Genomic DNA, 15,211 nt, shown 5'->3' with positions numbered 1-15,211 from the left:
TGTACATGGTTAATATGTATTGAGCATATTTCCAAACTTACATCCAAATTATTCAAATGTGATCAGATGTGCCAGTAGAATGTAATTCCATAGGATGTTCAGGGGAAAAAATACTCACTAAGAAGAGTGTTGATATTGGATAGGGTTCAGTAAATACAGTTCATCAACATTCAGAATGTAAGCCTCATTATTAATGATGCGTACCTATTTTCCAAGGTGCTAGAAAACAGGTCTAAAATCAATGATTGAGAGAAAGAAAGTACCTTCATATTGCTAGGCTGCCATCTAGTGGGTAAGCCACATATTCTGGCCAAGAGCTGCAGATTCAGATCAGTCAGATAGATGTGGCAGGCTATAATATCACTTCTTAGATTGGAATATATAACGTATAACCATGAAGTTGCCAGTTCCAATTGTGATTTTGCTGAGTTAGCTTAATTCAATTGAAGAAGGGGTGTAAGGTGATATGAATTTGGGTTTTGCTTCTGTTCTCAGCCAAACTGATGTTGTGGATGCTCTGGTTTCAGTTCTTTCAGTATTAGGGAGCAGCCTTGGAGACTTGCGTGTGCCGGCTTAGGAAAACTGACATCTCAGATGTGAAAACAAGTAGTTCAGGATTTTTAACTTCAGCTTTAAGTTGATGCAGTGTTCCTTTAAATCAGAGACAGAAAAGCATGGAACATGAGAAAATATAGATGATAAAGGTATAAAATTGGTGCTGGAAAAATACTTAATGTGTTAAAAATAAAATCTTCTGACTCATTTTAAGCATTCATTATATTTCTCAATCATAAAAAGTAAAACGCATTGTTTTTTTTATATAATGGGTAGAGCAGTCAAATAGTCATGCAAATCCAGATCACCTTTCTACCCATTTCACAAAGGCACCCCAGTTGTCTGGACCCAGTTCAAAGAGACATTGCCCCCATGCCAAATTCCCAAATGACTCTCCACCTTCTGACACATTGTAATCTAACAACCCAACAGAACCACCAAATATAGATCCTGAATTACTGGACAAGAAGAGAGAATATTTGAAGCAGTACTTCGAAGATAAAGTGCCACACCGTGGACACATATAAGTTGCTGAAGAAAATAAACTGCTGGAAGAACTCAGCAGGTCATGCAGCATCTGTGGAGGCAAAGGGACAGTTAATGTTTTGGATCAAGAGTGCAGAGGGAAGGTGGCCAGTATATAGCGGTGAGACAGGGGGTGCTGGTAGGTGATAGGTGGATCCAGATGAGGGACGGATGATGAGCAGATAAAACCAGGTCAGGGAGGGTTTAGGAAAGGTGAACCAAGGGGGAAAAACTCAGGTGGCTATGTATGTGGGTAATAGGCAAATGGAACCAGGTATGGAAGGGTAATGAGTCTGGGTAATGGGGGGAAGGGGGGTGGAAGGAGGGAAAGAAAGGGTAAACAAACGGAGAGAGAACCTGGGTCGGCTGGTGGGAGTGGGAAAGGAACACATTGGGTGTGGATTACCTGAAAACAGAAAATTCATTGTTCATACTATTGGGTTATAGATCACCTAAGTGGAATATGAGGTGGTATTATTCCAGTTTGCATTTGACCTCACTGAGGCAGTGGAGAAGGCTGAGGACAGATAGGTCAGTGTGAGATCGGGAAGGAGAATTGAAATGACATGCAACTGGAAGCTCAGGATGGCCATTGCTGACAGACCTCAGGTGCTTTGCCAAGCAGTTGCCTAGTCTATGCTAAGGAGTGAGTATTTTTAAGTGTAGCACCCATAATTAGATCTCTTCAGGAAAATGACCAGAATATCAATAAGAACAGGGGTTTAAGCATTTATTAGCAGTGTTTACCATGTTAGCAAAGACAGTCTAAGGTGATATTTGCTTCAAGTAATGCAATGCAGATTCTTTGCTTAAAAGTTGAAATCTATTTATGAACTATATGAGCCACAAAGGGATTGAGACCCATTTTTATAATTTTAAAAGAAATGTAAGTACATTTAGCATACAGATGGATGAGTTTTCTCGAAAATTTTTCTGTTTGGTTCCTATTGTGGAGGTCTTGAGACCTTTCTTTGCTTCTGCACAGTGGGGACTGTCTATCTTTTGATGTAGATGTGACAGTTCTTCTTCAGCACTCAAAATAGTGATATCCTACTTGAACAAGAGGGTCATTACATTCAACTATTAACCTTTACTTGTTTAACATGTACACATGCCGAACTTACAGGGGTAAGATCAGAGCAGGAATTTGTCAACACAGGAGTCATTGGTTAGTGATCAGGAATTCCAGTCCTGGAGTCCATTAAGTAGTGGATGACGATCAGGGGTGATATCTTCCTATTCATAAGTTGCTAAATCCAGCAATCTTTAATGCTGATCTTGAGATAAATTAATTCATAACAGTTAGGATCAAACACAGCAATTTAAAGACTGGTATGTAACATTTCCTATTAATCTGAACTCTGATTGCTGCCAACATTGAGTTTTGTTTAGTTGAAAATGTGTCTTCTTTTATCCTGTTGTTTTAGCTCAGCATTCAGTAGCCACCAATTTACAATGGGGTCCTTCACCTGACCTCGGTGCCCATAGGTCAGAGAGCAAATGATCAACATAAACATCAATCTTGATAGCTACTTTTCTAAAGCAGGTACATTCTGTTGTTGAATAAGGAGAAATTAACTTGATTGTGATCCACAATGAAATGAGGGATAATTACTTTGTAAGCAATGGCTGCTACCTACGTAATCAAATATTGGCACTTTGTATGTTCTGAACTGGAAACTGTAGATGTAAAAGATCATCACTCAGCACAATCCAATGTCAGGAGGAGACCCTCATTTGCATCTTACAAGACAAATGATGAACTTCAATTATGTTACATTTTTGCATTCTAAGCAACAGGAATGACCTGAATTCTGGCTGCTCATTTGCATTTTACAAGACAAAGCACTGTAATTGGATCAAAAAACAAACTTATTAAATTAACTCTAAAACCTCAAAATCTGTATATTGTCAATGCAATATCCTTTTGCCTTTCAGAAAAACCATTCTTGTTAAGAAAAGCAGCTTCTAAGATTAGTCCCCAATTGTTCCAATCTGTCTCCCAAAATACTTCAAATTCCCTGATTAAATATACATCACTCACGAATGTGGGAATTTCATGTCTGTAATTAGAGATAGCCACATGTTTAACACATTAACCTGGATTCCACATGGCCAGTTCTCTCAGCCTTTCTCTCTGTCTCAAAGGAAAGAAAAGAAATAAAAGAACATAAATTAAAATACAGGTAAGAAAAAATGAAATCCATGCTTGCACTGTTCTTCTTTTAGAACTTTCACAAATAACTGAAGAACCTAGAATAAATAGCTAGTTTCCACAGTGGAAAACCTTTAACACGTATTGCAACGAATAAAGGAAAGATGGAAGGTTGGGTGGGGCACCATAGAACTGGCACACTCACATAGCTGCTTAAAGAGACATTGCCTCTTAAAATGTAAAGTAGCAGAATCTTTCCCTTGATTACATTCTGTTTCCCTGAAGAGTAGGATTAATATTTAACATCTTACAAGCACAGGTTTAACAAACGTGACAACCTTTTAACTCACTCATTCACTCACCACATTTTCTCTCTCTCTCTCCTTGTGCAAATCAGAATGAACTCACAAGTTGCCGCACCTCTGGCAACATTTTAAAACTCACAGACCATTCACACATTAAGCCATTTCAGAAGATGATTTAGTCCTCAAGGATTAACTGTTTGATCAAACAGTTTAATCACACATGCTTTACAGTATCTTTTAAACTTTAAGGTTTTAGAACAAAAGAATGCTGGAAATTATTGGTCGTGGAGAAGCAATATACAAACATCCCCACATCAACTAAAATTCCAACAATTTCCAAGCTTTTCAACATTCCAATCTCCGATCTGTGATGGGACTTGGATTACATGATCTTGTTTACCTTGCAGTTTGAGCAATATGTTCCACTTTAGAACAATTAAACCCATCCTTCCAGGACATCCTATATTTAAGACCCTTGTTTCCATTTATGTCTGGGATGTGGTTTATATGGTTCTATCCTAACCGGCCTATTCTGATCCGTTCACAGTTGTCTTTGTGTTTGGCCCATACCCCTGGGAACTGCTGACATAATCCATACACGTTATCTTGGCTCCAGTCCCTGCTGTTTGGGGCTTGCTGCAGCTACATCGGCCATATTGTCTGCTCTGTAGGCTGTATGTGTTTGTTGACCCTGACTTGTCCATCTAATCTCTCCCTTCTGTGATTCTATAACAGCAACTTCCTCTCTAAGTATATCTGTTCCCAGGATGGTCTGCTCATTGTTTGGGCGTACACAGAGTTCCACTGAAAAGATGTACACTCTCTGTCTCAAATACCCGAGACTCACTTCTCTCTGCCCTCATTATTTTACCTCCTACACTTGTTGTATAGATAGCATCTCCAGTAGTTTGGAAAGGTAGGTCAGTTATTGATACTGATGCCCCGTATGAACATGTCACCTTGTTGGCCTCCTCACAATGCTGTCGATATATCCATGGATGACCAATGCTGACAATTGGGGGCCACCACCAGCTCTTAGCTGACCTGGATGCCTGTTTTTACTAGCTCTATAATATGTGCAGTGAATGTGGACAAATAGGGTTCTGCTGTGCTTTTCTGCCTGTTTTGGTGGTTGACTTTCATGCCGCCTTCCCTTGTTAGGATAGTGCTTCCAACCATGGCCCAGGAGGCCACAGCTGTCACTTATCATCTCATTTGCACTTCTGTCTCCAGTGCAGCAGTCCCTCACTAAGTGCATGGTCAGTGGCATACAAAGCAAATTCTCCCTGCCTTCCCTACAGCTGCAACCACTGCAGCCACCTTGTGACCTTTCTTCCCTCTCCTCCAATCTATCTCCTGGCACCCAACCTATGATGCTCCTGTGGAGTAAGTGGATCCCACTGCTGTCTCAAAGTTTAAGACCTCCTGGTGGACCGAGCTCAGACCTTCCTTGATCATTTTTAGGATCATTGGATCATCCTGCCTTGGATTGTCTGCTGACAAACATTCCTCATAGGTGCACTATTTTTGTTCTGCATAGTCATGTTCAGAAGGCTCATTGGCCTTCTGAACAACTCGCATTATCATTCCCCATTTATCCACATCTCCCCAGTTGTTGTCTCAATTGCCCTTTAAAGTTTCAATACCTCTCATTACTCGTGTACCAGCTGGTCATCCTGCAAACCCTGGGACATACTGTCCCACATGTTTAGAAACATAGAAAAACTACAGCACAATTCAGGCCCTTCAGCCCACAAAGCTGTGCCGAACATATCCCTACCCTAGAAATTACTAGGCTTACCCATAGCCCTCTATTTTTCTCAGCTCCATGTACCTATCCAACAGTCTCTTAAAAGACCCTATCATATCCGCCTTCACGACCGTTGCCAGCAGCCCATTCCACACACTCACCACTCTCTGAGTAAAAAACTTACCCCTAACATCTCCTCTATACCTGCTCCCCAGCACCCTTAAACCTATGTCCTCTTGTGGCCACCATTTCAGCCCTGGGGAAAACCCTCTGACTATCTACCCGATCAATACCTCTCATCATCTTATACACCTCTATCAGGTCCCCCCTCATCCTTCGTCGCTCCAAGGAGAAAAGCCGAGTTCCCTCAAAAACTGCTTTCATAAGGCATGCTCCGCATTCCAGGCAGCATCCTTGTAAATCTCCTCTGCACCCTCTCTATGGCTTCCACATACTTCCCGCAGCGAGGTGACCAGAACTGAGCTCAGTAGTCCAAGTGGGGTCTGACCAGGGACCTATATAGCTGCAACAATACCTCTCGGCTCCTAAATTCAATTCCCTGATTGATGAAGGACAATACACCATATGCCTTCTTAACCACAGATTCAAACTGTGCAGCCGCTTTGAGCGTCCTATGGACTTGGACCCCAAGATCCCTCTGATCCTCCACACTGCCAAGAGTCCTACCATTACGACTATATTCTGCCATCATATTTGACCTACCAAAATGAACCACTTCACACTTATCTGGGTTGAACTGCATCTGCCAATTCTCAGTCCAACTTTGCATCCTATCTATGTCCCTCTGTAACCTCTGACAGTCCCCCAAACTGTCCACAACACCCCCAACCTTTGTGTCATCTGCAAACTTAATAACCCACCCCTCCACTTCCTCATCCAGGTCGTTTATAAAAATCACAAAGAGCAAGGGTCTCAGTACAGATCCCTGAGGTACACCACTGGTCACTGACCTCCACGCAGAATACGACCCTTCAAGAACCACTCTTTGCCTTCTGTGGGCCAGCCAGTTCTGGATCCACACTGCAATGTCCCCTTGGATCCCATGCCTCCTTACTTTCTCAATAAGCCTTACATGGGGTACCTTATCAAGCGCCTTGGTGAAATCCATATACACTACATCTACTGCTCTCCCTTCATTGATGTGTTTAGGTCACATCCTCAAAAAATTCAATCAGACTCGTAAGGCAGGACCTGCCCTTGACAAAGCCATGCTGAGTATTCCTAATCATATTATACCTCTCCAAATGTTCATAAATCCTGCCTCTCAGGATCTTCTCCATTAGCTTACCAACCACTGAGGTAAGACTCACTGGTCTATAATTCCCTGGGCTATCCCTACTCCCTTTCTTGAATAAGGGAACAACATCCGCAACCCTCCAATCTTCTGGAACCTCTCCTGTCTCCATCGAAGATGCAAAGTTCATCATCAGACGCTCCGCAATCTCTTCCCTCTCCTCCCACAGCAGCCTCTGGGGTACATCTCATCTGGTCCCGGCGACATATCCAACTTGATGCTTTCCAAAAGTTTCAGCACCTCCTCTTTCCTAATAACTACATGCTCAAGCTTTTCAGCCCGCTGCAAGTCCCCACTACAATCCCCCAGATCTTTCTCCGTAGTGAATACCGATGTAAAGTATTCATTAAGTACCTCCGCCATTTCTTCCGGATCTATACACACTTTCCCACTGCTGCACTTGATAGGCCCTAATCTTTCACATTTTATCCTCTTGTTCTTCACATACTTGTAAAATGCCTTGGGGTTTTCCTTAATCCTGCCCGCCAAGGCCTTCTCATGCTCCCTTCTGGCTCTCCTAATCTCCTTCCTAAATTCCTTCCTATTAGCCTTATACTCTTCCAGATCTCTAACATCACCTAGCTCTCTGTACCTTTTGTAAGCTTTTCTTTTTCTTTTGACTAGATTTATTATAGCCTTTGTACACCATGGTTCCTGTATCCTCTCGTGACTCCCTGTCTCATTGGAACATGCCTATGCAGAACTCCACACAAATATCCCCTGAATATTTGCCACATTTCTTCCATACTTTTTCCCTGAGAACATCTGTTCCGAATTTAATCTTCCAATTTCCTGCCTGAGAGCCTCATAATTCCCTTTACTCCAAGTAAACGCCTTTCTAGTCTGTCTGTTCCTATCCCTCTCCAGTGCTAACGTAAAGGAGATAGAAATATGATCACTATCACCAAAATGTTCACCCACTGAGAGATCTGACACCTGACCAGGTTCATTTCCCAATACCAAATCAAGCACCGCCTCTCTTCTTGTAGGCCTATCTACATATTGTGTCAAGAGTCCTTCCTGAACACACTTAACAAACTCCTCCCCATCTAAACCCCTCGCTGTCTGGAGATGCCAATCGATATTTGGGAAATTAAAATCCCCCATCACAACAACTCTATTATTCTCACACCTTTCTAGGACCTGCTTCCCTATCTGCTCCTCAATATCCTTGTCACTATTGGATGGCTTATAAAAAACACCCAGTAAAGTTATTGACCCCTTCCTGTTCCTAACCTCCACCCACAGAGACTCCGTAGACAGTCCCTCCACAACGTCCACCTTTTCCGCAGTTGTGACACTATCTTTGATCAACAGTGCCACTCCTCCACCTCTTTTGCCTCCCTCCCTGTCCTTTCTGAAACACCTAAAACCCGGCACTTGAAGCAACCATTCCAGTCCCTGAGCCATCCAAGTCTCCATAATGGCCACCACATCATAGCTCCAAGTATTGATCCAAGCTCTAAGCTCATCTGCCTTGTTCACAATACCCCTTGCGTTAAAATAGACACATCTCAAACCTGTCTGACCATGTCCCTTCTCTATCACCTGCCTATCGTACCTACTACTAGCTTTCTCTATTTGAGAGCCAAACACCTCTTCCCCATTCTCTCCAGTTCAGATCCAACCCCCCAACAGTTCTAGTTTGAACTCTCCCCAGTAGTCTTAGCAAACCTTCCCGGCAGGATATTTGTCCCCCTGGGATTCAAGTGCAACCTGTCCTCTTTGAACAGGTCATACCTGCCCCAGAAGAGACCCCAATGATCCAGAAATCTGAATCCCTGCTCCTTACTCCAATCCCTCAGCCACGCATTTAACCTCATCTCATTCTGTTCCTATACCCACTGTCACTTAGTACAGACAGTAACCCGGAAATTACTACCTTTGAGGTCCTGCTTCTCAACTTCCTTCCTAATTCTCTATAGTCTTTTTTCAGGACCTCATTCCTTTCCCTACCTATGTTGTTGGTACCAATATGTACCACGACCTCTGGCTGTTCTCCTTCCCCATTCAGGATATCTTGGACGCGATCTGAAACATCCCGGACCCTGGCATCTGGGATCAAAATCTCCTTCACAAGATTACATTTTGTAGTTGTTACGCTACTCCTATGCCAAGGTAAACTGGCAACATATTTACTTAATGTTGACTGGCCTTTCCTCTTACTTGTCTCTCTTCAAGTACTGATGCGGCATTACAGATATTCATATCACAATGAAAAGTACTTGGGTCTTGAGAAGCCATCTAGGCAGTTAGCCGCCTCAGTGATAAAAGCAGCATGCGCCTGAGTTACTGGTAAAAAAGTCATACATCATGGAAACAAGCCGTTTGGCCCACAGATTCCAAGCAGCAATCACAAGGAACCAAGGTTGATTTTCAGCCAGGCTGGGTAAAAGGCCATGACAGTTGGCCTCAACAGTGCTATCAGGAGAACAGTTAATCAGGGCTCTCAGTCCTCATCAGTATTCAGTTATTCTTGCTGGATCATTTAATGTAAATATCTGGTGAAGGCATGTATAGCCCTCCGTAAAATGCCATCCATGGCTTAGTCTTTTAGTACTATCTGGCCTCATCTACAACAAGTGCCCAATGGGGTGAGTCAGCATCTTGGTTGGATCAGCAGTGATGTGTCATCTGCCAGACAGAAACCAATTAGACAACTTGTGCCAACTAGGCCAATGGGAACATATGATGGAACAGGTCGCAGATTTCTACAGGCACTGCCAACTGAAAGAAAAAAACGGAACCTGCCGGAATATATGGAAGGTTCCACAGGGGAGAAGGCTGGCTAATACTTCTACCATTTACCATTTATTTCTTTGTATGATTATTGCCATCAGCTGCATGGAGTTGGCCTGAAATTATTTTCACTGAGATTTAGCTGATGCAATGGGCTTAAGACATTGGATGACTCATGCTATTCGGAAAATTTCAATGAGTGAGGTTCCCAACAGCGCCTGTTAGGAACATTGGTTTGACCCAGTCTTTCCCATCTTGGACATCATTCAAATTTAACCTACACTAATGATTCTGGTTGTTCTGCACATTGAATGTAAATTTTGGGAAGTATAATGCATTTCCTAATGAGTTGGAAAACAGCAGAAACTTCCCTTCCCTGGTTAACAATTGGCACCAAATCGCAAAGTCACTCAAAGAAGGGTGAAAGATGGATTTTATGAGAAATAGAAAAATATCACCTGTGTGCAGTGGAGCTTGGTGTTCTAAGCCTGCTAGGCATTGTAGAGGAAAGCTTGTTCATTGTTTAAGTGGTCTGTGATTGATAGAATGGTGAGATGTGCTGTGTTAATCTGGAAGTGTTTGGCAGGACACAGCCCTGTGGTGCACATATATTTATTCTGTACCAAACCGATATTGAACCTGATGGGACAGTGTAGACCGAACTTCATTTTGTATCTAACCTCAGAACTTTATTCTGTATCTAACCTTTGTTTTACCATTTCATGGGGGTTTAATCGGACAGTATAGAGGAAGCCTAATTCTGTGAAAGTCAAGCTGAATCCAGCCTGTGTTTTCAGCAATGACACCAGATAGCTGAAATGGAGAACTTTTCACTCAAAAGCATACACATCTTGATGAGCACTAGACAGTTCACACATAATAAGTTAAGAAAAAATAAATAATAATTGGTTTATACCTCAGGAATGGATGGATTTAGATGTAACTAATAAATAGCAGTTAACCTTACAATATCTTTTTTCTTATATATCTCCTATCACTTGTAGATATATATCGATCTTTCGCATTGATATCAATGAATATGCTTTTTTAAATGTTTGTTCATGCTTGTGATCCTGTAATGGAATGATAGCCCGTAGCTCCAAAGAGTTCCTTATGAAGCTCAGACTCCACAGCTGCACTTGCAGGTTCTTCATACATTTGATATAGCTAAGATGACAACCCAATTTTGGATCATTTATTTCACAAACCACATGAAACCAGAAAATGTTGACTTGATATGTTTACCGTGTATATCATTTTTTTACTTATGATTTTTCTTTGATTAGGAGACAGGAAGCATGGACTTCACAGTATGAACATGATGGAAGCAGCACCCTCGGAGCCTTCCCTGGATTTGGACAGCCTCAAGTTGCTTGAGGTAGTTAAATCCCACTGTACCTTAAGTGCTTTTCAGAAACAGCTACCCCATGTGGAACAATATCATAGACCAAACTTGATTCCAGATTGTAGTGAGATAGCTGATGTCAGCTCAAGCAATAGCTGGGTATGGTTGTTACATGAGCTTGGGAAGTGAAGAACAGCCACTAAGATCCATTGGAAAACTGGTGAATCGAAATTAAACTTAGTTATGATGTTTCCAACATCGTCAGATACACGAACCATACTTTCAGCTAGGTATCAGGTATGCAAGAAAAGCCATCACCTTGTATAGTCACCAAGCCAAGCTACTGAAAAATTCAAGCAGAGAGAATTTGTATTCACTGAAAACTGCACACATAGTTCTCTTTGGGACAGCCCGTTTTAGCCAGGTCCAATCATTTAGGGAAAAAATCAGCTGCAGGATCTCTTGATATATGTAATCTACTACTAGACCTGTATATTGGTAAATATTCCACTATCTGTTTAGCCCAGTGCTGGAGCACTTCCTTATAAGCTGGAAGATGTCAGTGATCATCTGAAGTTTCTGGTATGAGTACTATAGACAGGACAATAATCAGTATTTCTCAGGGTACCACGGAACTGCTTGATTTTGGTCAGGCATCTTGTTTGTGTTGAACCTAACTGCCCAAACTCCTTGTTTATATTTGCTTGCAATAAACAGCATTTGGATTAAGATTTTATTGTATTGAAAAAAACCATCATATCTACTTCAAAAGATATATTCTATAGCTCCAAGCCCTTGCACAGCCATGCAAACTTTTTCCTTTGAAAATAAATATTTATTTCTCTTTGGAAATTTACTATTGCGTATCCTTCCACCACTCTGAGACATTGCTTTTCAGATCACTGTAACTTGGTGTGAAAAATGTCCTCATTTCCCCTTTGTTGCTTCTCCAGATTATGTTCTATCTTGTCTACGTTCTACCTATGCTCTACGTTTATCGATCTCACTATTCAAAATAGTTTCTCTCTGGGATTAAGAACCAGAGGGTGGACACTGCTAATTGAGCTATAATTACTAAATGATTCAGTATCTTTGAGAAAGAAAGTGAGAGAAGAATATTGTAGAGAACAGATAGGTATACAATTGGGTCTTTAGAGGGGAATTAATGCTCTAGCAGGATTGGCTTCTCTAAAAGGATGAATGTATCAGAGGATTGGACTTAAATGGGCAGGCGATTAAACTAAAGAGATGAGGATTTATTAGATATTTAAATGGTAAAGTTATGGAAGATTTAGTTTAATGAAGAGATGTTGTTTAGATGATACTTCAGTGGAAGAGGTGTGTAATCGGAATGGGTTAAAGAGTCCCATTATCTAGTCTCCTCAAACTTAAATGTACAAAACCTACCTTTCTATCTTAGTTTTCTCTAAATTCCATTCACCCATCACCCCAGTTCTTACTGGTGCACACTGGCTTCCAGATAGGCAGTGATTTGATGGTAAAGTTCTCAGTTTCCAAATCCTACCATGCCTTGCACTTTCTAACCCTGAAACATTTTCCAAATCTACAGTTTTTCAAGATATCTGCTTTTGCAGCCTCTTCAACATCCTTGATTTTACTTTTTCCACAATTGGTGGACATGTAGGTGGATCAGGAACTCCTTCCCTAGAATTATTCTCTCAACTGCCCTCTTGGACCTCTTTGACCAAACCTATTAACTCTTTATTTGGCTCTGTGTCAAATTTTGTTTGATAACTTGTTAAACTTAAATGCAAGTTGCTATTATAGAATCAGTGTAGTACACAAGAGCAGTGGTTTCAGTGGTAGGAAACAAAAAGAACTTAACAGTGATTCAGTTTGCCTGTCTGACTGTGTTTGAGAGGTTCAGGAGGGGAATGGAAGGTTGTTTCAGATCAATGTCTGGTTGAGATCACTATGAACTGGGAACTTTAGCCATTTGAGTAAGTTAACAATGGGCTGATACTATTCACTGAACTGGAGAAATAACAGTCTCAAGACAGGCTTGGGGAAGTGGAAAGAAAATGGATTCAAATTGGCACAAAATAAATATATAATTTGTTTCATCTCCAGGTGATTGGCCGGGGTAGATATGGTGCGGTGTATAAAGGATCGTTGGATGAACGCCCAGTTGCTGTGAAAATCTTCAGTGCTTCAAACCGTCAGAATTATATCAATGAGAGAGACATATACAGGCTCCCACTGATGGAGCATGAAAACATAGCCCGCTTCATTGTGGGTGAGGAAAGGATATCCAGTGACAACAGAACAGAGTACATGCTGGTGATGGAATACTATCCCAATGTAAGTCTTTTGGATGGGTCCTAATGGGACAGTTAAAAGTGATCAAACTCTTCAGGTAACTAATAAGATTTACTGATACTGCTGGGAATGGTGGACAAGTAAAACATATGCTCTATGTTGTTTCTCATTGTCCAGTGTAATGATGGGAGCCCATGGGGCAGGTAATAGGCTTTGCTGGATAATTTAAACTACCCAGACTTTAAAGATTAACCAACGGCAGACAGGGAAATGCTCAACATGGATAGCAAGAACTGAGATTTTGCTTTCAGTTGCAACTGGCTTATTGGACTTTGTAGTGAGGTTTGGTAGAAGGTTTGGTCCTGGATAAATTCTGACACATAAATGGAGGTACTATTAAGGGTGCATGTTTTCTATAAAATCCAGCAGGTCTGATAGCCACCACTGCATTTAATTAGAAAAATTTACCTGTACTACGTGTATTTCTTTATATACACAGTTTAAAGTTTGTATCTTTTGAATTATGAGAAACATCCAGCAGTATAATTATAAATTCTGCATTTCCCAATACTAGATAGGGGTTTTGAGGTAGATAATACTGAAGTGCAGTACAAGTGTGCATCTGTCATTTTGTGACACTAGAGTATGGTACAGGTAGGTACCGATCCACCACTGGGATAAAATATAGTTCTGGCATAGTATAGTTTAATTTATTTTTTTTCTTGTGAATGCTGCTTGTATAATGCTATTTGCCTGTGATGCTGCTGGAAGTAAGTTTTTCATTGCACCTGTGCATAGATGTACTTCTGCATCTGACAAACTCAACTTTGACTTTGAGTTTGTATTGGCAAAAGAACAGTTTGAGTTTAAAAAGAGCATTCTTGAGTATATTAAGAAATTGATTAAAAGTGTTGTCATTTCTATATTTTGTTAGTGGTGAAATGTTAAATAAGTCTAATTGCACTCCAAATGGAATATTAGTTACACAGATTTTCAACAGAGAAACAGATTGTCTATATTAGATCTCTGCATAGGCCTCCCTCATTCAGGCATCATTTCTCCCCATAAATTAATTAATTCTATCTGCCGTTGTCAGTCCATATGGCAGCAAATTCTACATCCTTTATTTGACAATCTTGTACTTAAGTCCACATGTTCTGACCTCACCCACTTATGAAACAATTCCTCAGCATCATCAGCCCCCTACTCAGTCCCCTGCATCCTCCGCCCCCTATTCTACTCCCTATACACTCATGACTGCATGGCCAGATTCTGCTCAAACTCTATCTACATGGTTTGCAGATGATACCACCGTTGTGGGCCGTACCTCAAACAACGATGAGTCGGAAGACAGGAAGGAGATAGAGAGCTTAGTAACATGGTGTCATGACAACAACCTTTCCCTCAATGTCAGAAAAACAAAAGAGCTGGTCATTGACTTCAGGAAAGGGGCCGGTGCACATGCTCCTGTCTACATCAATGGTGCTGAGGTCGAGAAGGTTGAGAGCGTCAAGTTCCTAGGAATGAACATCACCGGTAGCCTATTCTGGTCCAACCACATAGATGCCACAACCAAGAAAGCTCACCAGCGCCTCTACTTCATTAGGAGGCTAAAGAAATTTAGCATGTCCCCGTTAACCCTTAGCAATTTTTATCGATGCACCATAGAAAGCATCCCATCTGGATGCATCACGGCTTGGTATGGCAACTGCTCTGCCTCTCACTGCAAGAAACTGCAGAGAATTGTGGACACAGCTCAGCACATCACAGAAACCAGCCTCCCCTCCATAATACTTCTCGCTGCCTCAGTAAAGACCCCACCCACCCTGGACATTGTCTCTTCTCCCCTCTCCCTTCGGGCAGAAGATACAAAAACATGAAAGCACGTACTACCAGGCTCAAGGACAACTTCTATCTCCACTTTTATAAGACTATTGAATGGTTCCCTAGTATAAGATGGATTCTTGACCTCACAATCTACCTGGTTATGACCTTGCACTTTATTGTCTACCTGCACTGCACTTTCTCCGCTGTTGTTAAACTTTACTCTGCATTCTGTTGTTGTTTGACCATTTTAGCCTTCGTGCCTGGGCTCAGTGGGGGTGATGGAGCTGATAGGATGAATATTATCTTTGCCTTATACTTTGAGAAATAGAAAATAGTAGGAGAAGGTCATTTGCCCCTTCAAGCCTACTCTGACATAAATGTGATTACCCCATTCCTCTGTCCTCTCCCAATACCC

The 15,211-nt window shown here is 41.5% G+C and overlaps 1 protein-coding gene across 1 annotated transcript in view; it reads left to right on the top strand.

Moving 5' to 3' along the window:
* LOC127568367 (bone morphogenetic protein receptor type-2-like) overlaps nucleotides 1–15,211 on the top strand; it is a 205,877-nt gene that overhangs the window by 160,908 nt on the left and 29,758 nt on the right. The window contains 2 exon segments of the mRNA XM_052012028.1: nucleotides 10,631–10,722; nucleotides 12,781–13,011. Coding sequence (XP_051867988.1) covers nucleotides 10,631–10,722; nucleotides 12,781–13,011 — 323 coding nt within the window.

Source organism: Pristis pectinata, chromosome 1, assembly GCF_009764475.1.
Source record: "Pristis pectinata isolate sPriPec2 chromosome 1, sPriPec2.1.pri, whole genome shotgun sequence".
NCBI lineage: Eukaryota > Metazoa > Chordata > Chondrichthyes > Rhinopristiformes > Pristidae > Pristis > Pristis pectinata.
This window is presented reverse-complemented; position numbering and strand designations above follow the sequence as displayed.